The 27,840-nt window shown below is 51.1% G+C and overlaps 1 protein-coding gene across 3 annotated transcripts; it reads right to left on the bottom strand.

Moving 5' to 3' along the window:
* Positions 1–170: 170 nt before the first annotated feature.
* Positions 171–27,549, bottom strand: MPP3 (MAGUK p55 scaffold protein 3). Of its 3 annotated transcripts, none has more exons than XM_080681098.1 (20): positions 27,426–27,549; positions 27,040–27,119; positions 26,234–26,297; positions 25,893–26,011; positions 25,561–25,638; positions 24,251–24,331; positions 23,888–24,025; positions 20,353–20,434; positions 19,193–19,278; positions 17,022–17,096; positions 13,604–13,800; positions 11,933–11,997; positions 10,723–10,743; positions 10,102–10,143; positions 8,817–8,981; positions 8,634–8,714; positions 6,143–6,236; positions 5,840–5,948; positions 4,323–4,445; positions 171–1,525 (listed from the first exon to the last, which is right to left on the bottom strand). In XM_080681098.1, exons 3-20 carry the CDS (start codon positions 26,259–26,261, stop codon positions 1,349–1,351), a joined length of 1,761 nt encoding a protein of 586 aa, XP_080537224.1. In that variant the 5' UTR covers positions 26,262–26,297; positions 27,040–27,119; positions 27,426–27,549; the 3' UTR covers positions 171–1,348. The 3 variants fall into 3 exon arrangements, with proteins under 3 accessions (XP_080537224.1, XP_080537225.1, XP_080537226.1); XM_080681099.1 differs by having other exon boundaries at positions 1,082–1,525; positions 27,070–27,119; XM_080681100.1 differs by lacking the exon at positions 24,251–24,331 and having other exon boundaries at positions 1,083–1,525.
* Between the last annotated feature and the right edge of the window lie 291 nt (positions 27,550–27,840).

The following is a 27,840-nucleotide window of genomic DNA, read 5'->3' as shown; positions in this document are numbered from 1 at the left end:
AGCCACACTGCATGTTACTGTAAATTCTAGCTATGAAGACATCATTCCTCACTTATAAGTCAATTATTTAACAGGTAGCCTCAATTATGGAACCACAAAAAGAAGGAAAGTATAGCATAGTGATTAATGGCCATCTCCGGTATTAGGGAGACGTGGGCTCAAATACTACAGCTCTGCCATTTATTTAAAGCTGTATGAGCTTGAACATGTTATTTTAACTTCCTAAGCCTTATTATTCTTATTGTATAACAGAGATGATAGAATCTTACGTTCTAGGATTGGAGTATTTGTCAAAGTAATGTACCTAAAGGCCTCAGCATAGCTCCCAGCACAGAATAAAGACATACATTGGCTATTAATAAGAAATAAAATTCTCCGAGCAGCTAAGATATTTCACAAATCCTGTATGACAGTTTTGCTCAGAGACAGACCATTAGCCACTCACTCAAGAGTCTATATAATTTGATTTTCAGTCAGGACTGATATATCCCGACTCAGATACAGTTTTGACAAGAGGGATCATCTGGTTTCCCGTGATCTCGCACGACAGGAGCCCCTATCATCTGAAGGTAGGGACAGGCAAGAACCAGCATAGCTGTCAGTAATGAGAGGGACAAGTGGTGGATCAGAACCAATCAAACAAAGCAAGGACTCCGTCGTAGGAGTCTCAGGGTATTTAGAAAGGGGACAAGCAGCCTTACCTTCCTCAATAGTCCCTGAAAACACCTCTCAATAGTCCCTGAAGCACAGTACAGTAATTCACCGACAGTGAAGGGTGCCTCAGTCTTCCACAGAAGTTCATGTATGCTCACTATTTAAGAAGGCACAGTATCAAGTTTTCCAGTGCCAGGCAAGCACTTGCCTTCAACAAGGTGAAAATCAACATTTTGATGCTTGAAGACAGGGGAACTTCAGCTGCATGGAAAAATCCCCTTGGGTAAAGCAACTCAACTTCCAACAGAACTGGATACATGAGGTGTCACCCTATTTCTAAAGCTTACATCCCTGCAGATCGGCACTGTATAAATTCGCCATCCCCATCCCCACAAGACAGTGGCTACTTAACTCTGGTACAAAGAATCAGGGTCAACTTGCCTGTGACACTTTAATGAAGGAAATGTGTCCTTTTGTGATATGCCCCCTTTCAACTCATGTTTTCTGCTCCAGAGGGGTATAGTGGAAAACAACAGATAAACACCAATCAACGGGACTTCCCACATATGCTCTTCTTGATGATGGAGCTCATGGAAAATTCTGCCCCTCTCCACACGTGGGATTCCTTGATGGTAACATGGCTGGACGAGGTGGTCTTCCAGGTCCCCTCCAAGGTGGATGTTCTAGGATACAGTTACCTGACCCAACTAATGGGAACCCAGTGAGCGTCCTTGCTCAGGTTCTCCAAGAGAGCTCTGAGCTGGCTGTACGCGCTCTGGAGATCCTCCCTCACCAGCACAGCGTCCACCAGGTGCCCGTAATGCTGGTCTATGAAGGTGGCGGAGGTTGACATCTCTCGCTGCTCCTCATCCTGCAAGGAAAGGGGCAGTTATGGAGCGACAGGGTGGTTCTCCCCTCAAACAGGGAACCTGCACCTTGTGTCTTGGGCAATGTCCCAAGCTCTAATTCTGAAGTGATGAATGATGACGATGGTCCATGAATAACCCACTGTGTACACAAAGAACAGAGTGGAGGAAAATATCCTATCAAACCTCCAAGAAAGTGAATGGGCAGTAGACAAAAATCATTCGTTGTTCAGTCAGTCATTCACAGAATATCTACTCAGGACCCGTTAACCGCAAGCCATGATACGAAGTGCTTTGGGGGGGGATGCTGATTCTACATCTGTGTCAATATCACATGTCCTGTCCAAAGGTATTTCCAAAGAAGTGCTACTATTGCGTTGCATGGCAATTTGGTTAAATAATTACAGGAACGACCTATAAATAATAACAATAAAAAAGCATTTCTGGCCCCGCCGGCGTGGCTCAGTGGTTGAGCATCAACCTATGGACCAGGGGGTTGCGGTTTGATTCCCGGTCAGGGCATATGCCTGGGGTTGTGGGCTCAATCCCTAGTGTGGGGAGTGCAGGAGGCAGCCTATCAATAATTCCCTCTCATCACTGATGTTTCCATCTCTCTCTCCCTCTCCCTCCTTCTCTGAAATCAATTTATATATATATATATATATATATATATATATATATATATATATACATATATATATATATATGTGTGTGTGTGTGTGTGTATGTATATATATATATATATATATATATATTTATTTATTTATTTATTTATTTTTTAAAGCAATTCTGAAATCAATGGGGAAGGGAGGGGAAAGAAGTCGAATAAGGAACTCTAATGCCCTCCGAAGACTCTTAAGTTCATGCTGTAGAACTCAACTTTTCATTTCCTTATACCAGGGCCAAACACAAGACACAAAGTAGAGTTAAGAAAGTGCTGGAGCAACACTGGTCAAATTCCCCATTTCTCTAGGGTACCTGCCTTCTTTAAGCAGATTATTTTCCTGGCACCTAACACTAAGTTATAGATAGCCAATGATCCCGTCTTACCAAACTCACACAATGTTTGCTTCTGCATTCAAGAAACCACTAATAAATAGAATTTAAAGCAGAGAGTTGACTAACTGAGTTTGGGTTGGGGAAGAACGTGGCAGATCCACTCTAAGTCAAATTGCAAAACATATGATTTGTCATTGGCATTCACCCACCTCCTATCTCTTTCCAGTCCTGTGTTGCCTGCCTTCTCTCCTCTGCTTTTAGGTGCTCAATATTTGGATGCTGCCATGGAGCGGGGCGAGCTGTCCTCCCCCAAAGAGACCCACTTTCCAAAAAAAGTCCCTCTTCCTCTTCTCTCTGTCACCAATCAAAACCTGATTCCTACTTCAGGGAGAGCACCTGCAGTTTCAGAAGATATGTTCTAAAGGGCTCAGAAACCGTTTTTACCTGCTAAGACGGCTGAGACCGAAGAGAAGGCTCCGATTATTCCTCCTCCTCCTTTCCCCCAGAAGGGGAAAAGCTAGATGAAATTTGGAGAAGCTTCCATATTGGATCTTTCAGGGTTCCTCTGGTACTCAAAGGCACGTCACAGTCACTCAATGCCGTCCCTGGATCTTCAACCCCACCTCTCCCTCCCTCTATACACACATCCTGTAGCCCTGTCTGTCTGCTGCTGCTGGAGTTTCCCCTCCTCCAGGCCCCTCACTGTTTACCCTGGAAACATCTAGCTATTTGAGAAATGACAGAAGGAACATTTTTGCCATGAGTACCTCGATCTTCCTAAGAAATATTAGCATCTTGAAAGAACTCAAATCTCTAATGGAGTGAAATGTGTGACATTTGTTTTGCAGCCACAAATCCCCTGCATCCTGCCCTAGCCGGTTTGGCTCAGTGGATAAGAGCGTTGGCCTGCGGACTGTAAGGGTCCCAGGGTCCCAGGTTCGATTCTGGTCAGGGGCATTGTGCCTTGGTTGCGGGCACATCCCCAGTGGGGGCTTTGCAGGAGGCAGCTGATCAATGTGTCTAACTCTCTATCCCTCTCCCTTCCTTTCTCTGTAAAAAAATCAATAAAAATTAAAAAAAAAAATCCCCTGCATCCTTTTCCTGGCCTGTAAAGGTGGACCGTTCAACCACCTGCAGCTTCAGCAAGAGTCACAGACCTGAACAGCAAGCAGGTGGGAAAGACTCCCCTCACGCTGCCTGTTGCCCCGTGTTGGATTAGCTTACTAGATCTGGACTTGGTTTCAATGAAAGCGTCAATTAAAAACTACTTGGGTTTGTCTTAGTTCAACAGATTTGTGACATTCAGGTACCCATTCTCAGGAAGGGTGCTTAAGTGAGGGACGGGAGGGTGGGTGGGGAAACCAGACAAAGCCACCCCTATCTAAATTGGGAGGCATTTCCGGCTGTCCTACCTTGGCCCTTCTGGTCACTTGACCAAGGAACTCTGACCAATAGGCAAATGGAAAGATGGCCTTCAGCAGGAGGTACAAGCACCCTTATATAATGGTAACAGGCCCTGTTAGGCCTTTAGAAAAGAAATGACCAATTTTAGCCTTCGCTGGCTTGGCTCAGTGGATAGAGTGTTGGCCTGTGGACTGAAGGGTCCCGGATTTGCTTCCGGTCAAGGGCACATGCATGAGTTGTGGGCTCAATCCCCAGTAGGGGGTGTGCAGGAGGCAGCCAATCAATGATTCTCCCATCATTGATGTTTTATAGCTCTCTCTCCCCCTTCTTCTCTGAAATAAAAAAAATATATTTTTTTTAAAAATTAAAAAAAGAAGAAATGACCAATCTTAAACTTACAAGTGGGGCTGCTATGTCCTCACAAGCTGGGGACATCGGTGGCATCTTCCTTTTTTCCTGAATTGCAGGCTTTACGAATATAATATAGGGCTTGAACTCTGAGGTCCTCAGTTGTCTCAGTGCCTGAGAAGACAAGTTCAGGAATATCATATACTTTGAAAATATCTTATTGTGAAACATAATTTTCAAATGCTCAGTAATGGTGTGCTTCACCACATGACCTCAAGGGTAAAGGTTCCGATTATACGGTCACATGACAATGAACTCCAACTGGGCAGATCAACTGCTCATTTTCTCACTCTCCACGTTGACTGTGGACTCAACTGGAGGCCTGGAGGCCTACTTGCTGAGAAGGGAGGTTCCAAAGCCTCTGCTCCCAGAGTTGTCATCTCTCCTGGCTCTGACCCCACAAGCTCTCATTAACCTCCTTATGCCCTTCTCTACCTGCCCAGTCCTGATGGGTGAGCCAGCAGAACTCAATGTGTAATCTATTTGGTCATCAACTTGGGCTACACTAATTTGGAATGCATGCTATCGCCCAAACCTCCTACTGATATTAAAAAAAAAAAAAAAGGTTTGCTAAGCAAATGAAGAGACTAAGAACTTGAAACAAATTGTGAAGACTGTAGAAGGTTTTCAATAGGCAAACATCCTATTTGTGCCTTGTATCTTAAGGGCCTCTATTTGGAAACACTGGTATTAAACTGCAATATATACAATTTGCAGCCACAACAATAAAAATCACTTTCCAAATAAAATCCTGAAATTGAGACTTTTCATTTTGACTGCCAACACCCAGTAACTCCAAGTTAGGGAGGGTTTTCCTTACGTATAATGTGCTTTTTGGAACTGTTTCAAGCAAACTTCTATAAAATAAAGCCTACAGCTTATATCAAAACCAGAGTGCTATGTCTATAGAGGAATAAAAAAAACCCAGGTTGAGGTCAAAGCTTAGAAGTGTTTCTCAAAGACAAGGTGAAAAAGGTGGGTAAGCCCCTGTCAAGTACACAGCAGGCAGGGTGTGCAAGACTGAAAGTGTTTTTGAAGCGCTTCACAGGGACATGTCTCCCCCTTTTCCCTTTCAAACTGTTCTCCTGAACACCTCCCTCAGTGGTTCCCACACCACTGATTTCACTCGTCCTGTTCAAGGAGGAGGTGCGCCGATGCGAAGAGCTGAGTCCCAGCCTCCAGCTGGGCACCGACATCTAACTTCCTGTCCCATCGCAACTGGCCAGACTGCATGACTTACTCCATGCAGAGATTCCGATCCTGGGTCTCTGGCTGCCAAGGGGGTCCATGACTCCCTACAATTTCAATGCAGTTTTTGTGTATAGAAGTGTATATTTTGGGGTGCAAAGCTTTCATTAGCTTCTCAAAGGGAGACCCCAAGAAATTTTAACATCCAGTGCTCTAGACTAAAACTCCCTTAAACTGAGGTCAAATATGTTGTACAATGTACAATCCTCTAGTTTCTAAATTCCATTAATAAAACATGCCCAACTGGCCCAGGAACTCACGTCTGGCTCTACATCCACCAAACAAACTTTGTTTTTGGCCATCACAGCGTGAATGGCATCCAGGCTGGTCCCATAGAGATTTTCCTTATATTCCCCATGCTCCAGGAACCTAAAACACCAAAGGGGGAAAGTCCTTTAGTTCCCGAGCCTGCCTAAATTAGCACAGAAGCATGAATGGACTTCCACCACGATTCTCTCCCACCTCCTCCACCTGGAAGCCCTCCTAGAGGTCAAGTGGAACACTGGACAGAGGCAAAGACCCACACCGGCACAGAGGGCCAGCTGGCCATCAAGCAAACGTACCTGTTGTGATGTATGCCGGCCTCAAAGGCTTGCTTAGAGACAAAGTGATATTCCACCCCCTCCTTCTCGTGGCTCTTTCGGGGTCTGGTGGTATCTTTTAAAGAAAAAACAAGGAAAGCTGGGTGAAGAGATGTCACATTACAGTGAGTGAGAACAGCAGGGAGCCTGCGCCCTTATTCAGAGTTCACTGATGCTTTGTATATAAACCAACGTCTTCCATCCATCCCGTGTCTCTGTGTCAGGCACAGGGCCCTTTCCAGGCGCATCACTGACTCACACAACTCTTGGATGTAGGCTAAAGGAGGCCCCCTACTTTGCAGGAAAGGACGCCGAGACATGCAGAGAGGTGAGGCACCGTGTCAATGACCCAGAGCCGGCAGGTAACAGAGCCGAGGTCCGAACTCTCTGTCTCATGCCAAGTGTGTGCCCTGAGCACTCTGCCAAACTGCCTCCTTGATGCTGTGGCTTTTAAGGAATCACTGAGAAGACCCCTAGTCCTAAACGTTCATTAGTCCCTAGTCCTAATGGCTTTTTGAGAGCAGAGGAGGCACAAACATAGATAACCTTACTGTATGCTTTTAATTCTTGATTCAATTATTTCCCATTTTGAGAGACAGGAGACATGCAGACAGTCCCTTTCTGGATGAGATGTAGCTTCTCACACCATTTCATAGCACACAGAGTTTTCCGGTGGATTTCCGTAACAGAATTGAGATGCACTCTCCTGGGGGAAAACAGGTCCGCCACAGAACAAGAGCACACACGAAGCAACACACAGCTTTTCCGGAGCATTCCAAAAGAAAGGCGGAGGGGGGCGGGGGGGGTCCGCCAAGGAGATGCTCTGTATCCTAAAGTGGTGCCTTTGGCCAACCTCTGGCAGAGCCGCTCGGGTCACTTTTCTGACCATGTCATTCCCTTGCTCCAAAATGTTTATTCACCCACTGACTACATCCTAAAGACCTTAGATGAGTCTATGAGACCCTCACAATCCGCCCAGCCTCAACTCAGCTTCATCTCCCCGACATCATCCACACCAACTTCCCAGCCCCTGACACTGCTCCGCCAGGTCACACCTCCATCCCTTGCACATGTTGTTCCCTCTGCAGAGAATTCTTCCTTCTTCTCTGCCTGGAAAACTATTTACTCTTCAAAACCCAGCATAAAGGGCACTGCCTCTAGGAAGCCTTTGCTAACTCCCCAGCTCCTAAATGCCAGGGGGAAAGTCACCTATCTGTGTGGTACCTGGAAGCAGGTAGGCCTGACCATCCAGGTACCCTTCCCCCAAGGGGTGGGGCTGAGGGTTTCCAAGGACCTATGTGTGAGCAAATTCCACATGTCCTGTTTCAGTCCATGCTCTCAGTCTGGAAGACCATGGCTCCCTGAAACCTACCAGGTCCATTACCGATGTGTTGCCAGAATGGCCTCCCCAACCCCACACCCCATCCCCATCCCCATCCCCGCCATTTCAGGTTGGGCTCTGTAAGACAATTCTGACAACCCACAGACTGGGCTATGGGCCCCAAGGCCCCGGGGCTTTGTAGCTGCCCTTCCTCAGAACATTCTGAAAAAGACCCATCACCGCCACCACAACATCCCCCCTTGGTGGCCACCAGGTGCCAACGCTGTATCCTGTGGAGGCCACGGGATGGACAGAGTCCCACAGAAAGGAAAAGGCAGGAAGAGGCAGGCTGTCATGCAGCCTGGTTAAGAATGCGACTGGAGCAGGCTGCCGGGTTTGAATCTTGGCTCCACCATTTACCAACGGTGTGATGTTGGACAAGTTACTTAACCTCTCTGAGCCTCAGTGTCTTCCTCTGTAGAATGGGATGATAGTAATCCCTCATCTGAGGGGCACTAGGAAGGCTGACCAAGTTACTAGTAGTCACAGAAGAGCTCCTGGTTTAGTTCCTAGCACTCTTCATTCTCCTCTTCCTCATCACATCCAATCCGCCTATTGGGTTTCAGCATCCCTGCCTGCCTCTAGACTCAGGAGCCACCCTTGATGGGCCAGACCCAGCTATAAGGGAGTGCCCAGGCAATACTGCTCACTGGGCTCTCTGGCTTCCCTGCCCGGCTCTTCTCCAAGCAGACAGCAGGGGCCGTAGCAGTCAGAGCCATGTGGGAAAGGAGGCTGGAGGCCCCTTGGTGTTAGCTTGAGGTTGCTACTTTGCCTGCAATGTGCTCTAGACTCACCTCCCATCCCAGGCAGGAACCAAGCAAATTCTGGGAATTGAACATGCATACAATTCTACTGTCCTCCACCTTCTGCCTTAGAGGGTCCTAGTGGACCACTCAGAGTGGGTCATTCCCATCGCGCCTCGGTCCCATGATCTGCTTAGAGCAGGCAGTGCTTGGCAGTCCCTCTGACCCCAAATAAGGATGAGGATGGATACAGGGAGTCAAGGCCCCATGAAATATTCACGTTAAACTCCCTGCCCGCCCGCCCACCCCCCCCCCCCCCCCACACACACACACACACGAGCCCTCTTACGTGGAACAGCAACACCAAAGTGCTGTGGGTTCTCTGCCACCACCTTCTGCTTCAGCTCATGCAGTCGGGCTCCCAGAGACCCTGGGGAATGAAGGAAAGGCTGACCAGAGACCCTGCTGAGCTCCCTGCCCCCTCCTCCAGGCAGGAAACCAGCCCACTCCCTGGAGATGCAGTATCACCTACCGATCAGAACCACCAGGCGGGGCCGCTTACTGGGTTGGTGCTGGTACCTGGTCACCTCCTCATAGGTCAGCAGCTCCAGAGGCTCCGTTACTGCAGACATCTTTCCTTCCTGCGGGCTTCCCAGTCTCTCCCTGCGGCCCAGCCGGAAGCTCCTTCGAAGACCAGCTTGGGGGAAGGGCAGGGGACACCATGACATTTGTCCCAGGACTTCCCACTAAAGACTCTTTCCACCTGGCCTAACCTGGAGGTGGGTCTGAGTCCCACTGGCCTCTCCCAACCTCCTCCCGATACAGAAAGGGGTTGATCAAGACACACAGTAATATGATGAGAGGGTGACCACCCGGCATCCAAAAGTAGGGTCCCAGGTCACTGTTTTACTTGGCATGTGACTGACCTTGAATAGGTCATCACCTCTCTGAACCTCAATTTCCTTATTTGTGAAACGGAAATATAAATCTACAAATGCAATGTGTGCATTGGGTCCTGGGTCAGGGTCAGGGAAAAATGCTCTAAAGGATATTGTTGGGACAACTGGCAACATTCTAATATAAACGGTATTATATATAAACATGCACATAATAGAATTGCATGCATATTGAATTCCCAGTGTGATCATTGCCCTGGGTTATATAAGAGAATATCACTGTCCTTCGGGACCACATGCTGAGGTATTTAAGGGTGAAGGGACAAGATGTCTGTAGCGAACTCTCCCATGACTCAGGAGAAGAATGCATATATGTAGAAAAAGGAAATGATACAGCAAACGTGGCAAAAACCAGCTGGTGAACCTGGGTGCAGAGTGTATGGAAGTCCTTCATACAATTCTTACCACTTGTCAGTAAGTTTGAAGTTACTTCCCAATCAAAAGTTAGAAAAGCTCTTTGCCTGTCTCTCAGGTCTCTGAAAAGACGGACCAAAATGAAAGAAGCGAAGGTACTTGGGAAACTAGTAAAAGGCTCCATTATGGTATGGCGGTGGTGTAACCACTGAATAAACTGCAGTTGAGATCACATGAATAATACAGTCAGTATTAACGGAGGAGTCCGCGTCAGGGCTCTGCTCTCAGCAGCTGGTGAACGTTGAGGTGGCAGGCAAGGCCTGGGCAGGTCAGTCCCTCCTCTGCTGACAGAGATGGAGGGAAATGTGGGTCCCACAGGCCCTCCCTGGGCGCTCAGATCACTCTGCTTCTGTCTCTCCCTGCCCCAGGAGCCTGTGGTGGGTGGTGCATGGTGTACAAGAGGATGTTGGGGGAACACATTTGTCCCAGGATCTCCCTGCTACTTACCCACATAATGCCCTTTGAGGTACCCCTCACAGTCACAGGTCTCTGCGAATCAAACAGAGAGGGAGTCCAGTGAGCCATTCTGGGCACAGACCCAAGCCCAGAGGTGCCTGGCCCCTGGATGGCCAGGAAGAGCCCTCTGGGATCGTGTCTCAGGGGAGGCTCAGGAGAAGTCCCATGTCCTGGCACCCCCCCCCCCCAAAAAAAAAAACAAGTTCTTCTGTTTAGCTCAGTTCTCCATGCTTATTCCTCAAATAACTTTTCCAGGCCCTAGCCGGGTTCTGGGCCAGCAGACCCCATCCCAGTCCCTCTGAGAGAGGATCCCTGTGAATCAGGAGGGAAGATTCCTAGCCCTGCCCCCCTCCTGTCTCGTGCGTCCTACCCAGCCAGTTACAATCGGCCCAGCCAGAGTCCTGGGGAGGCTGAGCCCTGTCCCCACCAGCTCTGCAGCCTCAAGGAGAAGGCTGGACCAGCTGCCAGAGTAGGGGGAGGCGGGCAAAGAGCAGGAGGGCACAGCCACCCCAGAGTTGGGGGGGGGGGGCGGGGAACAAGCCCCTCCGGCCCCAGACATTCCACAGAAAAGGGGCCTAGTCCATGCACACAGGGGACAAATACCAGGCCTACCTTTGTCACAAGGCTGATCATCTGCGGTTTGCACAAAAGACAGATGGAACAGCGTTAGCGGAGGGGAACAGGAGGCCCTGCGGCCGAGAGACAGCCGTGGCCTCGTGTGCCTGAGGAGCCCTCCATCTGTCCCCTCTTTCTCTCCTCCGGCAAACCTGTGATCTGAGCTGGGGTGCATTATTAAACCAGGACTTGCTCTAATTAGTCTTCCTGTGTGTGTCTCATTAGCAGCTCAAAGAAAGCCAGCTCATCACTAAGAGCCTCCAGGCCAATTTATTCAGCAGCCCTTTGACTGAGAGCACGTGCAGGAGAGTAGGCGTGGGCCGCAGCCACCCAGCCAGGGGAGCAGCTTAGTCTAGGATGCCTGCAGTGGCAAAGCTTCCTCGCCAGGCCCTACCTGGGCGCCCTGATCACAGGCCCTCCGACAACACGGCCTCAACCCTGGTCCCACGCCCTTGGCCTCAGGAGCCTGTTTTCCCATCTTGGAAAAGGAGGTGCTCTGACCCCACTGCTTCACAGGCTGCTGTGACGACTACAAGGAAGAAGGCAGGTGGGTGTGTTTTCTAAAAGGGAAAGTGCTACGCGGAGTAGAGCGGGCAGAAAAAATACAGAACACTGGGCTAAATTTGAATCTCAGAAAACCAAGGAATCGGCATTTAGTATAAGTATAGCCCGTGCAATATGTATTTATGCAAAGAAATTACTTGTTGTTTATCTGAAATTCAAATTTAATCGAACATCTTGATTTTTATTTGCCAAATTTGATCCCTAACACAGAAGCGCAGGATCTCCAGAGCTGTCTCCCAAAATCCGAGGCTCCTAAATTGACAGGACCAGGGTGCCCTTTGGGAATGTAATGAAAGCTGTGGACCTTCTCCCAGACACAGACAAACAGCCAGACACACACACGCAAACACACACACACACACACACACACACACACACACACGTTTACACACAATTTTGAGAGAGGCATTAATTTGCCCCCAATGTCATCCATGAGCTCCTCTCCAGGGAATAGCTCCCCCCAACTTAACCCCCATTTCCTCTCCTCACCCCTCTGCCCACCCCCTCCTTCCTCTGGAGGCTGGGAGATCAGAGAAGGCCCTTGGTGCTTCCTCCTGCCCAGCACCTGCTTCTTCCTGGCACAAAGCCCTCGAGTCCTAACCCCGGCCCCTCCCCTAAGTACCATCCCTGCCAATCTACTCACAGGGGGGCTTCTTGAGACTCTGGGGGCTTGGCAGGGTGCCCGTGGCTCTCCGGTAGCTTAGGCGCCTATGGACAAGGAGATGGACAGGCCCATGAGCTGGGCCACGGAACCAGTCAGGGAGGTCTTACAGAAAACGTGGAGAAACTGGTGCTGGATCCTACAGGTGGGCACAGCCTGGCAGTCTGAGGGCCTCCTGCATCACACCGAGTCCCAGGGAAGAGGGACACGCACTGGTTCACAGGAGAAAGAAACTGAGTCTCCTGCTCTGGAAGACGCTTGCCCAGCCCCAACGGTCACACACAGGGATCCAGCCCAGTGCCCAGGGTCAGCAGTTGGTTGTTACTGTCCTACGACCGACTCTCAAGGAAGGGAGGCCCCCTCTCCTCTCACCTGGCCTTCCCATTCCCGAGGAAGCTGGAAAATAGCAGGACTCTCTGCAGAGGCTGAGGGTGAACGTGACCCTGATTTAACGCCCTTCTCCCACCGGAGACCTCAGCCAGACACATTATCCAATGGGGTTGTTAGTGGAGAGGCAGCTGCCAAGGTCTCACCTCTGACTGAGAAAATGCCAGGGCTCTCGGAGGTGTTTCGATTTCCACATTTGAATGCAGCTAAAGAGCCTTCCCCCGCCCCCCCAAGACCTGTGAAGCCAAAGATGCTGACGGGTCTAAGGCTCCCCTGAGGAAAGAGAGCAGGTTCTCAAGCTGCAGCACCTCAGAATCACCTGGAACCTCCGTGAGAACAGAGCGCAGAGCCCACCCCTGGACTTTCCGATTCAGCAGGTCCGGGGCAGGGCCCAGGAATCTGCACTTCTCACAGGTTCTCGGGGATGCTGCCGCCCCTGGCCGGGGACCACCGAAACGGATGAACGAGGTCTGTAGGACTTCAAACCTCAGGGGAGGCCAATGCAGTCTTAACTGCCAGGCCCTCTGACCCAGAATTTACACTCTGGAAACCTATCCTAGGGAAATAGTTTGAAATATGAGGGACAGTCTATGTGCAAGGTAACAATTGCAGCCTTGTAGCTGTGAAACACTGGAGAAGACTGAAAGGTGGGGAAGGGGTGGCTTTCCAGCTAAACTGTAAGCTTCTCCAGGGCAGAAACCAGGGGTTCATAGCAGCCCACAGGATGCCGGGCACAGGCCAGCTCCATTCACAATAAATCCACTCATGCTGCCTATGCATGAATGGTGTAGCTCCTGATGGACTAGTATATAGCCACTAAAATCACACAGTAACTAATAGGCGATATGTGGAAAATGCTGGCGTCAAAATGTACAGTTAAAAAAAAAAGCAAGATCTCAAAACACTCACGTAAAAATCACGGGAAGGAAATAATTATGCAGTTTAGATGGTGGCGAGACTTTGGGTAATTTTCTTTTCCTTGTCTTTTTCTTCCATATTTTTATATTTTATTTGTCAACTTTCTCTAAGTATGTATTATGCAATATACATTAATAACAGAGATTTCCATATATTTCTTTAAATCTCAAAAAGTCATCACCACTGGTTATGGGTCAAGAAGAACAAACATAAGTACAATTGGAACTTACCTCAGGGAACAACACACAGTGTGTCTCTCTGGCTGTGGTGGCAGAGATTCGTGGGTTTGCCATGTACCCATTCCTCTGCCCCTCTAGAACCACCCCCTTGCTACACCCCCAGGCCCACCTTTCCTGGAACTGCTTGGAAGGAATAAGGCCAGCTCGAAGGTTGGTGTCCCCCACTCGCTTGGCCTGCCACCACGTAGGATCATCCTGGCTCACCACCTCCAGGACCTGCCTGCGCTGGAAGGGCAGGCCTGCCTCCTGGCAGGGAATGGCCCGGTCCTCCCGCGGGTTGTAGTGGAAGAGAGCCCGCATGAACACCTGCAGAGGACGGGCTCCAGTGAGGCAACCCTTCATCATGGAGACATAGACCTGTCTATGCCACATTGAAAGTCAAGTGACAACTACCGTTCACAATTAGGAAGCATAAGCAGCCTTGAGAAGAGATAGCTAATCAGAAACATACTGCACATATTTTCTTATTGTTCTTCAACCATTTTGGATATTATAGTCAGGAAATCCCTCAAGAATCAGAAAATTAACAGATGGGCCCCTTGTCTGAATATCTTTTTCCAACCTAAACATTTCCTTAATTACCTGATCTGCTGTGCTTAGCATACACAATGCAACAATTAGTCCTGGGGACAAAAAGTAAAGTCAAGCACAATCCGTAATTCAAATGTGATTTTTGATATGCTAACTGCCCCTAATGAAGGCAGCAGCCATCTGTTAAATAAGTAATCTAGATGTTTTGGTAAGAACACAAATACCAATAAAACTACTGTTACTGACTCCTCACCATCATTTTTCAGTGGGTACTTGACGCCCACATTTTTTACAGTTCAATCCTGACTCATCTGTCACACGTTTGGCTAACCCCCAACTCTCCCCTTTACCCTGAAGCCACCCCCTCCAGAGAAGATGGTGGGAAGACACAGCATTTTGTCGCACTTCCTGGTTCTCTTCTATAATTCAGTGGCATGGGTTTGTTTATTTCTATTTGGGCCCAATTACTTAACAGCAAATAGACAAAAAAAAAAAAAAAAAAAAAAAGCCAGAGGGCTTCCTTAGGGCAGTGATTTTCCACCTTTTCCATCTCATGGCACACATAAACTAAGTACTAACATCTGTGACACACACACAAAATATATTTTTTGCCAATCTGAAAAACAAAATAGGTATAATTTTGATTCATTCACACCGGATGGCTATTGTGTTGGTTGTTGTCATATTTTTATTTGACAATCTAAGGGAAAAGAGGTCAGTGCCCCTGACTAAATAGTCAGGTATTGCATGTTTAAAAAATTCTGTCAGCAAAAAATAAAATAAATAAAAATATCTGGCAGCACACTGGTTGAAAATCGCCGCCTTAGGCAGATTCAAATCGTATTCTTTTATGCCCTCCAGAAAAGATTCAGCTAGACTACAGGAAGAACTTTCTGGCCAGGTGTTGCAAGGACAGATACCCTCATCAAGCCACAGATGTCACCAGGGTCTCAAACACTCAGAAGAGAGTATAATCCTCAATGGCCAGCTCAGATCAAGCTTCTGGCGCAAGAAGAAATACTTAGGAAGGATGAGCTAAGGGGCTGGAAAACCAAGTTCTCTCCCTGTATCAAGTGAAAACCTTCAGCAGCTGCATATGGGGACCACATTAACTCGTCCCAGGAAGAACCACCTTCCATCAGGTACGAGTCCATAATATGGATGCCCTGGGATGCAATGGAAGAGTGCAAATAAGAAACTAGCCACAAAAACCTTATTTCTTCATTTGTTTAAAAAATTAAAAAAACTGACATCAAACACAATGTCCATTGCTAATCCCCATTCATCAAGATATTTATTGACATCTATTCTGTGCCAGGTGCTGGAATGACCCTCTTTCTTGCACTTAGTACTGGGAGGCGGGGGCTGAGAATCAGCTTTCTTCAAACATTGGCATGCTCCCTTCCTTCCACCAATGAAAAGCATGCAATTGCCCTAGCTCAGTGGTCGGCAAACTGCGGCTCGCGAGCCACATGCGGCTCTTAGGCCTCTTGAGTTTTTAGCAAAGGCTAGCTTAGAAGTACCCTAATTAAGTTAATAACAATGTACCTACCTATATAGTTTAAGTTTAAAAAATTTGGCTCTCAAAAGAAATTTCAATCATTGTACTGTTGATATTTGGCTCTGTTGACTAATGAGTTTGCCGACCACTGCCCTAGCTGGTTTGGCTCAGTGGATAGTGTCAGCCTGCAGACTGAAGGGTCCAATTCTGGTCAAGGGCACATGCCTGGGTTGTGGGCTTCATCCCCAATAGGGGGTGTGCAAGAGGCAGCCAATCAATGATTCTCTCTCATCACTGATGTTTCTCTCTCTCTCTTTCACTCTCCCGTCTTCCCTGAAATCAATAAAAATATATTTTTAAAAAAGCATGCAATTCATTATGTTCTCCTTTCTGCCTTGGCTGCGAGGGTAGTTCAGATCCAAATGTTTTTGAAATCAAATAATGTCCTCATCTGTCCTCTCTACCACCACCCTAAGCTCAGGTCTCAGCCACCTCTCAGCTGGGCTTTGACAACAGCCTCCAACCAGGTCTCCCTGCCTCCAATCTCCACCTCCTCCACGTGCCTACCTCAGGGAGCTTTCTAAAACACAAACATGGTACATCAATCCCCTTAAAAAACAACAACAACAACAACACAGCCCGGCCGGTATGGTTCAGACGGTTGAGTGCCAACCTATGAACCAGGAGGTCATGGTTCAATTCCTGGTCAGGGCACATGCCTGGGTTGTTGGGCTCAATCCCCAGTAGGGGGTGAGTGTAGGAGGTAGCCGATCAATGATTCTCTCTCAACATTGATGTTTCTATCTCCCTCCCTCTCTGAAATCAATAAAAATATTTTTTAAAAAACCACAAAACAAAAAGGTAATTCAGAAGACAGCCCTCACCCACCTCCCCCACTCCCAGACCCCACCCCAGTATATACTCCTCTTCATTACTTGGAGCTTCTGTATATGCAGACCCCTCTGCCTGAACTTCCCTCCATCTCTTCTCACCAGGGACCCGCTCATCTCACCCTCTTCAAGCCTCACTCCTCGTGCCTCCCGGGCGACACCTGCCATGGCACCTGTAACCCTGGAGAGAATCTTTCCGTGGCACTTGAATTGCTCCCCGGCTCCCCCTGAACTAGGAAGCCTCAAAGCTCCTCATCAACCCTGTCGCCAGCATCTGGCAGGGCACCTGGCACAGAGGAGGTGCCCCACAAAGGTGGGCTACACACTGAAATCAATGGCAGCTACTTAATTGGTCCCAACGCCAGCACATTTGGTACCTTCTCCTCCTCCTTATGGCCCCAATTTTCTATTTCAATTAAAATGTATTTGTAAGCTAGGTCAAATCTGGTCCACCAAGAGGCAGGGTACAAATAAATGAATCACTCTGTGACAGGATCGTAATCTACTGAGCACATGTTCCGAGGACCAGATGTACAATCTCTTCCCAGATGACCATTTCAAAGGCTGGGCTGGAGCCCTCCCCGTACCTCCAGCTCCCCCCATACCTTGCTCTCCTTTAAACGGTCCTCCTCCTGGGTGGCTGGGATGATTTTCAGGGTGATGGATCCCTGGGACTGAGCCTGAAAGGAGAGAGAGCGCAGGCTCATCATCCCCCAGGTCTAGCCCTCCATGAGTTCACATCTCACTTCCCAGGTCTGAAAACTCACGTTCGGAGGAAAGTCAGACTCACTGCCTCCCCTGGGACCCACCCTTCCATGGTGGCACCGGTTGAGTTAACAAAGCAAAACTCAAAAGCCAATACCTGCATTTCAAAGGGACATAAGATTTTTTTTTTATTTTTATTTTTTCACAGAGAGGAAGGGAGAGGGATAGAGAATTAGAAACATCTATGAGAACCATGATGAGAGAGAAACATCGATCAGCTGCCTCTTGCACACCCCCTACTGGGGATATGCCAGCAACCAAGGTACATGCCCTTGACTGGAATCGAACCTGGGATCCTTCAGTCCGCAGGCCGACGCTCTATCCACTGAGCCAGACCGGTTAGGGCAGGACATAAGATTTTAAATGAGACCCCGAGGACAATGCATACACTGAATCCAGCTCTGCGTCCCTTCTGACCTCTCGTGCCTCCCAGGGCTGCCCTCTCTCCTTCCTCCTGGGTTATTTTTAATAACCTGGCCCAGTTTCCTTTTCCTCCTTCCTGCCTGGTTTGGGGCTGGTTCCCAATCAGTACTTTCCTCTTTGCTTCCATCTTCCCCAGTGGGGTCTCCAATCCCAGGCTACTCCTGTCTTCCCAGGGGTTCCTCTTCCCTCTGCCTGACAGAAACCTTGCACCGCCACGTGGGTGGCCTGTGAGGAAGAAGCTGTCAGCCCATGAGAGCACCTCCCACTGGTCTCCCTGGCCCTGCATTGCCCTGGAACACAAGAAGGTCGGTGCCCAAAACCAGGGAAAGGGCAGTGAGACAGGAAGACTTGAAGGGGCTGCCTGCAGCCAGGCAGCCTTAAAGAGCCAGCCTTCTCTCTTCACATCTCATCCTGCTTCTGCCCCCAAACCATAAGAAGTCAGCTGCCCACCCAGGTTGACACAGTGGTTGAGCATCAACCTATGAACCAGGAGGTCAGGGTTCAATTCCCGGTCAGGGCACATGCTCCGGTTGCAGGCTCAATCTCCAGTGTGGGGTGTGCAGGAGGCAGCCGATCAATGATTCTCTCTCATCATTGATGTTTCTATCTCTCCTTCCCTCTCCCTGCCTTCCTGAAATCAATAAAAATATATTTTTAAGCCCTAACTGGTTTGGCTCAGTGGATAGAGCATCAGCCTGCGGACTGAAAGGTCCTAGGTTCGATTCTGGTCAAGGGCATGTACCTTGGTTGCAGGCACATCCCCAGTGGGGAGTGTGCAGGAGGCAGCTGATCGATGTTTCTCTCTCATCAACATTTCTAATTCTCTATCCCTCTCCCTTCCTCTATAAAAAAATCAATAAAATATATTTTTTTAAAAATATATATATATATATTTTTTTAAACATCAATTATTTTTTAAAAAGTTGGCAAGGAGTGTCATGTGAGGGGAGGATGCTGAGGATACAGAGGACAGAACTGTGACTGGGGCTCTTTACAATTTCAGTTTTGATTTGAACTCCCAGAATGGACTCTGGAGGCTGTTTACATCCCAGCACAGATGTGAAATGCTGTATCCTTTTCCAGATGTTTACATCCTAATGATTACCACGCATGGGATGAGAAACCACCCCTGTCCTTGCTTTCCAGGAGAGGAAATCAAAACTCAGAATGATCCGATGACTTGCCCAAGGCTGCACCACTAGAGAGCGGCGGAGGCAGGATTCAAACCCAGGACTGTCTGATCCCAAATCCCTTGCTTGGGTCCTCCCTGTGCTTCAACCTCTTAGTCCATATTCCTCGGCCCTTTAGAAGAGGGGGCCCTTTTGAAGGGGGTCTCCCACAAGGGTCCTCAGGAAAGGGAGCTAGAAGTCGGGGGAATGACTGAAGAGAGGGTCTGCGAGAGGCAGGTTCACTAGAAGTTCAACTCCTCCTGTCCCCACCCCGCACCCCGGGCACACTGTAAAGGCCACTTTGCCTGCGGCCCTCCCGTGAAAACAGGGAGACCGAGCCAGATCCGCCCTGGCCCTGGAAGCACCCGGCTTGGGTCCCCGAAGCACCACCAAACCCCCAGCACACGTGCAGCACAGACCAGGATCTGGCTGATCTCATCGGGCCGCTTGTGCAGGACTGTGATCCCGTTCACCTCCCGGAGCTCGTCCCCAACGTGGACCAGGCCTAGGAGACACCGGAGCGACCGTTAGCACGGGAAAGGGGCTCAAAGCTCTGGGCACCGCTGGGACCGGGATGAGCGGAGCCCCTACTGTGTGCTGGGCGCCTCACTCGGCATCACGGCCTCACCCGGTGGAACCTCCAGTTTTACAAGTTGGCAGCTGAGATCCGGAAATACGCAGCTTGCCTAAGGCCACACTGCTGAGTAACGGAGCCAGTGTTCGAACACAGTCATTGTGAGGTAGAAAGACTGTGTTCTTTCTGCTGTAACCTCTGCTTCTTTAAAAATGGCATTAACTCTTCCCCTTCCTGGGGTTACAGACACACTCCAAGAATGTCCCTCTCAAATCTTAACAAGAAAACATAAAAGCACCGGGAAGATGTCATCGGGAGTGTTAAACACACCTGCCTGCTGGCCTCCGCTTTCACGACAAGCGTCTCTGGGTACTGGGCCCTGTTTGCCACTGAACGCGGACACCGGCCCAGCAGTGTCAGCACCACCCAGGAGGTGGTTAGGGGTGCAGAATCTAGGGCCCACCTACGACCTGCTGAATCAGAATCGCCTTTTAACAAGATGCTGGGACCAGTGGGAGTGGGGGGTTGTGTGCTTGCTCATGTTTGAGAAGCTCTGGTCTAGGAGTCTCCACACAATGATCCCCAGATTTGGGGATAATGCTCCCCACACTAGGAGGTTTGCCTCCGACTCAGGAGTTCTTCCCCACACAGTGATTTGCATCTTCTTTTCTATCCAAACAAATCTGGGACATGAACAACCCCCCGTTCCGTAATAGTGCAACTCGGTGGTGGGGAAGGGTGTCCCTGCCCCCCAGTTAGGAATTACCCACCAAGCCCATACTGCATGCATGAGTCCTGATCCCCCCAGTCTCTCCATGTCTGAGAGATTTTAAAACAATTCCATTTTCTACCAGGCTGGTGAAAGAGAATTTCAGCCCCATTCCCCCACTCCCAGGACATCCCAAACAGGTGACCACAGAGGAGGGGGAAATGAGACCCGTGGTCAAAGGGGGAAGGCTGGGGGATAAAGGCCACCTTGGCCAGGAGGGCATTGATGCCACTCACCACTCCGGTCTGCTGCGCCCCCTCGCATGATCCTGGCCACCACGACAGCCCCTGAGTGCTCATCCCGTCGGATGGTGGCGCCCTGCATCAGAGACAGAGCAGGCAGGCTCCTCAGAAGCACCCACAAACCTCAGATTCCAACACTCTGGACCCCGCAGAGCCTCCCCATCCCTCCCTCTGTCATCTCAGAGAGCAGGGAAGAGGGGATCTTTCCGATGCTGAGGATGCAGTAACACTGACATCTCTCATTAGTATAGCACAGCACTTCACCATTTAAACAAAGCACGGTAACACAATGCCGATCTCATTTTGGACATGGGGAACTGGGGCTCAGAGAAGGGAAGCATCCTCAAGGTCACCCAGCTGGAAAGAGGAAAGCTTTTTGTGATGCTCAGTACAGGGCTTTCTCTATCATCTCACAGCCACTGCCTTTTGCAGACATTTAATAATGAGGAGAGCATGTGCCAGCAAATTCTCATCCTGCCTCTAACCAATCACAGGGCCTTCTGTTGCCGAAGGGAATCAATTATGCCCCAACCAGGGCTTTGGGTCCAAAACTTGGTCCGTGAAGCACAGAAGAGAGGTTATCTAGGATGAGAAAGGTCTAACAAGCCCTCAATTTCGTGCATCACACAGGCTGGACAGTGAGTGGCAGGGCAGGGTGGCAGTCAGGTCAAGAGCTAAGCTCCGGAGTTGGACAGCCCTGGGTTTGAATCGACCCTGGCATTTACTAAAAGCATGCGGCCTTAGCAAGAAAGCCCCTTATCCTCTCTGCTTCTCTTTCCTCTGGGGTGTGAGGTAACATTTAACTCACGGGGTTGTGCAAGGATTACATTAGGTAAAACATAAAGGCACTTAGCACACAGTAAGTGCTCAATAAATGCTAGCCACTTATCATTGGCTGTAACTGCAAACACTTTGGTGCACTTATTATTAACTTCGTTTGTGTCATCTATTTGAAGTACGTAAGATAAATGTTGCTGGAAAGAGAGGCCATTAGCTGAGAACCCTGTGGCTTCTTGCCCCCTAGACCTTCATGCTTCCCAGCATGTGTCCACCCTTTCCTCCTTCCCCCATCTTAGCGAGGGGCTCCTCCTGTCTAGGCCGGTGCCTCTGCCCTCCCTCCCTCTCCTACATCCCCAATACCCCTTCTCTCCTGGACCTAAAAATATTATCATGTCTCTCCCATCATAAAAAGCCTGCAGCCCCATCCAGCAGAAGCCAGTCTCCATTCCTCTCCAACAAGCTTCTTAAAGAAACAGAGTGCATCTGCTCTCCCTGCTTCCTGCCCTCAGAGTCACTCAGCCCTGCAACCTCAGATGCAACAGCAAAAGCACCTGCTGGCCCGCCAGCTGCAGCCCTCAGTCTGCTCTCCTCTGATCAGCCTCCTGCCTGACTCTGGTGCTCACCCTCCCTCTGGAATTCTGTCTCCGAAGGGGCCCTGATGACACCTCTCTCCCAGTTCTTCTCGATGACAAATCATCTCCTTTGCCGAGTCCTCCTCTATCTGCCTTTGAAATGTTGACTACAGGGCTAGGACCTGGCCCTGGCCCTCTTTATGTCTCACTTTGTAAACTCTTTACCCAGGAGGTCTCGCCCGCTCAGGTGTGACTTTAACCCCTCCTGGATGCTGGGGGCTGCCAAGTTTGTATCTCTGGACACATAATCCTCCCACCTCCTGGACATCCCCACTTTCGAGTCACACAGGCCTCTTGAATTCAGTGGGGCCTAAGCTCCTTCTTATTTGTTCCCCAGAATTATGGCCCCAACATCCACCCAGTCATCCAAGCAGGACACCTGAGCCTCCCCAGGTGCCTCCCCAGACTCCTGCCCAAACCGTGGCAGTCACAAAGTGACAATAATTTTGTTTCTGAAATATTTCTTGGATTTCTCTTCCCTATTCCCACGGGTCTAGGTCAAGCCCCGTTTCTGAACCTCATGTATCTGGCCCCCACCTTCAAATTGGTTTTCGGTGTCGGGCCTCACTCTCCAGATTACTTCCTGCTGGGTAGCCAGTGTGATCTCTCTACGCTGCACATCTGGCCATGCTATTTCTCGCTTAAAACCTTTCCATGGCTCCCCCTGCCTTGGAGGTCAAGCTAAGCAACTGTGCGTGGACAAGCAGGTTCTTCTATGATCTGCCACTGATCTGGCCTCACCCCTGTCGCACCCTACCTCAAACCTGGCATTCTGCCCAGCCGGTATAGCTCAGTGGCTGAGCATCAACCCAGGAACCAAGAGGTCGCAGGTTTGATTCCCGGTCAGGGCACATGCCCGGGTTGCAGGCTCGAACCCCCACCCCCAGTGGGGGGGACTGCAGGAGGCAGCCGACCGATGATTCTAGGAGGCAGCCGACCGATGATTCTATCTCATCATTGATGTTTCTATCTCTCTATCCCTCCTCTCTCTCTAAAAGTCAATAAAAACATTTAAAAAACAAAACAAAAAAAACCTTGGCATTCTATGTCCACACCAGGCAGCTCCGATTGCCTGAATATTCCATGCCATTTACCTTCCCATGGCTTTGCTCATGCAGTCTACTTTGTGGAATTGCCCTTCTCCCTTTTCCTTCTAGAAAAATCCCTGTTCATATTTTTGGAATTCAGCACAGGCATCACCCCTTCCAGGAAACCCCCAGTCACCACCTCCTGTGAACTCCCAGAGGGCAAGGACAAGGTCTTAATCATCTCTGAACTGCCTGCACCCCACAGGCGCCTGGCACACAGAAGGGTGCGTGATGTGTCTGCCCAGTCGATGGATGACTGCCCGTTTGGAAGGAAAGGAAACAGAGGCCGGGGAGATCCTGCTCTGTCTGCAGAAGGGGATCCTCTGAGGTCATCTGGTGAAAGCTGACTATAGAGAGTGCCAGCAGCGGTGTTCTTCGGGGCAAGCACTCAATTCTCTGGACTTCCCCTACTTCCCTCCATCTAATAAACAGCCCTGTCGCTTTGCTCGGTCAATCAATGCTGAACCAGGACCAACATGATAACCATCTGTCAGCTGGGGAGAAGAATAGCTGCTGCCCTGGGCTTCCTCGGGATTCGGAGCAGGGCCTGGCAAACGTTTTGTAAAGAGCCAAACGTATGTTTTTTAGGCTCTGGGGGCCGCATAGCCTCCTGTGAAACTACTTAACTCTGCCGTTGCACTGTAAAGGCAGCTATAGACAATATGGAAAGGAACAGGATGGCTGTGTGCCAATAAAACTTTATTTACAAAATCTGGCAGCGGGCTGGCTTTGGCCCTTGGACCGTGGTTTGCCAATTCAGAGCATGATGATCAGAGCTGCCCCGTGCAGTCGTGCAGGTTATTTACTGCCCATGCAGGTTATTTACTGCACAAAGGAGCTTGGCCACGGTGGAGGGAGGCTGTATCTACCCAGGGAAAGGGGTACCCTGCGCACAAAAGTGTGACAGGGACCAGTGACAGCTCTGACAAGGCTGCCGTCATTCACTCCAAAGACTTCAGGAGGGTCCCTTCCCAGTTTTCTGGGTGGAACAGGGAAAGGGGATGGGGGTGGGGGTGGGGTGCCACCTACCAGGGGTTCCTTGTTCTTTACCAGGCGAACAATCTTCACTGATTCTTCTTCAAAGTCCTCATCAATATTGTCAGGCAGAGGGGGGAGAACAGGGTCGAAATTCTTCTGAGCAACCGTGTCATGCACCATGAGCATGGCCTGTCAGGAAAGCCAGAGGAATGAGAGGCTGGCCCAGAGCGCACAGGGGTCAGGCAGAGGGCCTTGGCTGGGCAGCGGTCTGGGGATCTCGATTTCATGCCAGACAACCACCCCAGACACTGATACTTAGGGTCCCTCATTGAGGAGCCCCCTTTCCTCAGTCTCATGACTGAATGCTCAGGAGACACAGGCTGTGTGGGTGGGCAGGGACTGCAACATGACTACCCTGAGGTGGGGGGTGGACAGCAGCTGGAGCAGCTCCCTCTCGTCGCTGTGCACGGAGGTGGCCTGCAGCTCCTCCATCACCTGTAGGGCAATGAGACGGTGGCTGTGGGTGCTTCACGCCTGCTGGGAGTCCCCAGGGAACACCCTGCGCCCTGGACCCAGACCCAGGAGCCCTCCCAGCCACTGCTACAGCACCCAGGGGCACAGGGACCCTCAGCCACCCAGGACTGATGGTCCCAGGGAGCTCACACCGGGGATCGGAAGAGCTTGAGCAGCTCCACAGGGTACACCTGACGGGCACGAACTCATGAAGCCCTTCCCGGGTGTCATTTGCTCCATGTGGACCTTCTCACTTAGCGCTCACGATGAACTAGATGTAGCGGGCACTATTATTTTGGCATTTTACAGATGGGAATTAAATGAAAGAGTAAATATCTTGCCCAACGTCAGAAAGCTCGGAAGTGGCACAGCCAGGACTTGAACCTGGGCTTACCTGGCTCCATTATCTGTGCCCTCATCACTACATTCTTTTATAAATGAAGAAACTGGGGCTCAGAGAGGTTGAGGGACTGGTGTAAGGTTGCAGAGCTAGTAGTCAAGGCAGTGCTGTGCCTGCGAGCCTAGCAACCCAACATGTTCCTCATCACCGCGTCCCATGGAGCAGAAAGGAGAGGGAAGTGCGCCCACAGGCAGCGCCCTCCCCTCAGCAGGCCACCCCCCGGGGTGAGGTGAGCTTATCCAGGAGCTGGACTTAGTCATCAACAGGGACAGCTTCCCCAGATCATGCAACACAGAGGACAGGCCCACAGGAAATTAGGAAGCATTCCTTTAAACAACGAGAAGCCTGAGCCAGTAAGCGGGGATGGGCTGCAAGTCCCTTCCCCCAGGACTTCACACTGGGCCTCTCCAGACCCAGTCTTGTTTGACCTGTTCCTATTGCCAGTCCTCAACAGCTTGGGAACTGCAGATCTGATCCAAACGCTCTCATTTCACAGCTGGGGAAGCAGACTTTCTCGGGAACACACAGTAAGTGGGCGTCGTCATGTCACCACACTCCCAAGCCCAGTCCAGGGCTCACGAGTTCCTCCCGGCCTGTTAGGAGGCCCAAGGAGGAGGAGGAGGAGGAGAGGAGAAGGAAGAGGAGGAGGAGGAGGAGGAGAGGAGCAGGAAGAGGAGGAGGGGAGGAGACACTCTTCACCTTGGGGCTCCCAAGTCCCAAGTCGCCTGGCTAAGCAAGGTGATGAGGCAAGATGACAGAGCACTATGGGTGGGGAGAAGGCTGACACCAGAAGGAAAACCTTGGGGCTTACATCCTCGGCGAGGGCCACGGCGCTGTGCAGAACAGGGGTTGGACTTTGCCTCTCGTAATAGCGAAGCTTCTCGTGAATCTGCAAAGACAGCGATTTCTGGCCGGGGCCTCCCAAGCCAGTTGCCTAGGTTTACCCTGGACACCACTCGGCCCGCCCACAGCTGCAGGGCTGCAAACTGGGTCATCCACGGGGCAGCGGAAGAGAAAGCCCTGCAAGTGGGCTCCTGAAGGCCTTCCTGGGGCAGGGGCGTGGCTAGGGTGACCTGCAGGGGCCACAGCCAGCTAGGAAGACCTCTAGAAACCCTCACCAGACAGGGTAAAATGGGGCTTTACCTTCATTAAGTAACTGAGGCTCTTTTCACTGAACACATCCTTCAGGAAGCCCATCTCTTCCTTGTGGTTGGAGTCAGGTCTGAGTTGAGAGGTCAGCAGCGCCAGGGTCTCATGCAAGCCTGCCGAGAGTGTAAGAAAACAAAGTACAGCCGACACAGGGTACCTCCATGGAGACGCCCAAGGGAAACCCCCAGTGGACCCTCAGACAACACATCAGCGCTGTCCTGTGAACATTGCCTCCACAGGCTCGCATTCCCAAGAGCCAGTGCGGACAGCAGCCTGCTTTCTCTCCAGCTTCTTCCCTTCAGGGCATGGAGACCAAGCCCTGGGGCCGCACTCACCGGAGTCCTCCGACAGCACCACCGGCATGTCTGTGCTGGTCAGACCCCCAGCGCTGCCTGGATCCTGGAGGAAAGGGGGGGAGGCGGGGAGAAGCGCCATCAAGCACATTCATTCAACAAACAGCGATGACACATCTACTGTGTCTGTCCGTGGCCAATATGAGGACAGGGGGACGGGAACAAATAACTCTCTGCTCACTGTTTGCAGAATGGGGGGAGCACTGAGACGTGCTGAGTGCCTGCAACGTGCCAAGCACTGTGTTGGGGGATTTCATAGGACATTTTTCTTCATCTGCACAAGGCTCCGAGGAATGAATACTAATATCGTTATTTTACGGATGGAAAAACAGAGGCTTAGAGGAATTCAGTAACTCGCGGGTCAGAATCCACGCGTGGCCCCTGGCTGACTGTGGGTGCTCTCCTCCACAACACCCCCTTCTCCTGTGACCTTCTATGAGGCTCAATCAAGTCCCTGGCTTGTCACACCTTCAACAAGTATCTGGCTGGGCCTACAAGCTCCCTCCTGTCCCTCCATCCCCCAAGCCCCAACCGGAAGGAAGCCTCCCCCGAGAATAGAGCACACAGAGGAGAAGAAAGGAGAGCGCAGGGGGGTCCTGCCTCAGAAGGCCCCCCAACTGCTCTGCAGCACGTGGACCTCAAAAAGTCCTCCTTCAGAAGGGGACTAGGAGAGTAATGATTCATTCATTCCGGAAACACGGGGCCAGCCCCTCTGCGGACACTAAGATGCATGAGAATGGGACCCGGCCCTCCAGCCACAGCGCCCCCGCCCCCTACGCCGGACTTGCCCTCTGGCTCCTTCTAGCCGAGCACCCCACCTCTCCCCGAGGCGGACAGGCACAGACTCCAGCTCGCCTTCAGAAGGAACCTGTGGGACAAACAAGGAGCGAGGCTGAGCGAAAGAGAGGCGAAACCTGGGGGGGCCCTGGGGGGCGGTCTAGCAGGATGCGCGGCGGCTGGGAAGGAGCGGGGCGCCAGGGGGATGGGGAGCGCGGGAGGGGGGACCGGGAGCCGTGGGGCGGGGACTGCGCTCCCCCTACCCCCAGCTGGGGGCTCTGTGGGCCGCGAGGCTGCGGTGGGCACTGAGGCGGGTTTCGGCCCATCCTCCGCGCCCCCGCCCGGCCCCTCCCGCCGCGGCCCCGGTCCCCTGTCTGTTCCCGGCGCGGGTTCTTACCTGGGCGCCGAATCTCCGCTCCAGCCCTGGAGCCACGCGGGGGCCGGGAGCCTGGGCCGCCGCTGGCTCCGCCTTCCCGGCCCCTCCCTGCCAGGACCGCGCGAGGCGGGGTGGCGGAGCCCGAGAAGGCAGAAGGCGAGGCGGGGAGGAGGAGGAGGAGGAGGAGGAGGAAGGAGAGGAGGGCGCCGGAGGAGGAGGAGGGGGAGGAGCGAGGCTGTCCGCCGCTGCCAGCCCTCTGCTGGCCCAGGCTTCGCCTCCTGCGTCCTACCCCCTCCCCACTGTCCTCCCACCCGAGCCCCGAGGGGCCCTCTGCCAAGGTCCCCCTCCCCCCGCCTGTGCCCCCCCACAACCCGGGCATACAGCCAGCCGTCCCTTCTGCCCCCACCGCCCACACACACACCCAGCGTATTGCGGG

Source organism: Plecotus auritus, assembly GCF_963455305.1.
Source record: "Plecotus auritus genome assembly, chromosome: 7".
Classification (NCBI taxonomy): Eukaryota; Metazoa; Chordata; class Mammalia; order Chiroptera; family Vespertilionidae; genus Plecotus; species Plecotus auritus.
The sequence above is the reverse complement of the archived record's forward strand: the minus strand, read 5'-3'. Positions and strand labels throughout refer to the sequence as shown.

Coding starts and splice junctions, on each gene's coding strand:
- MPP3 (XM_080681098.1), bottom strand. CDS start 26,261: ATGCCGGTGGTGCTGTCGGAGGACTCCG. Junction 24,332..25,560: donor CCGTGGCCCTCGCCGAGGAT/GTAAGCCCCAAG, acceptor ATTGCCCTACAG/GTGATGGAGGAGCTGCAGGC. Junction 17,097..19,192: donor ATGAGATCAGCCAGATCCTG/GTCTGTGCTGCA, acceptor CTCTCCTTTCAG/GCTCAGTCCCAGGGATCCAT.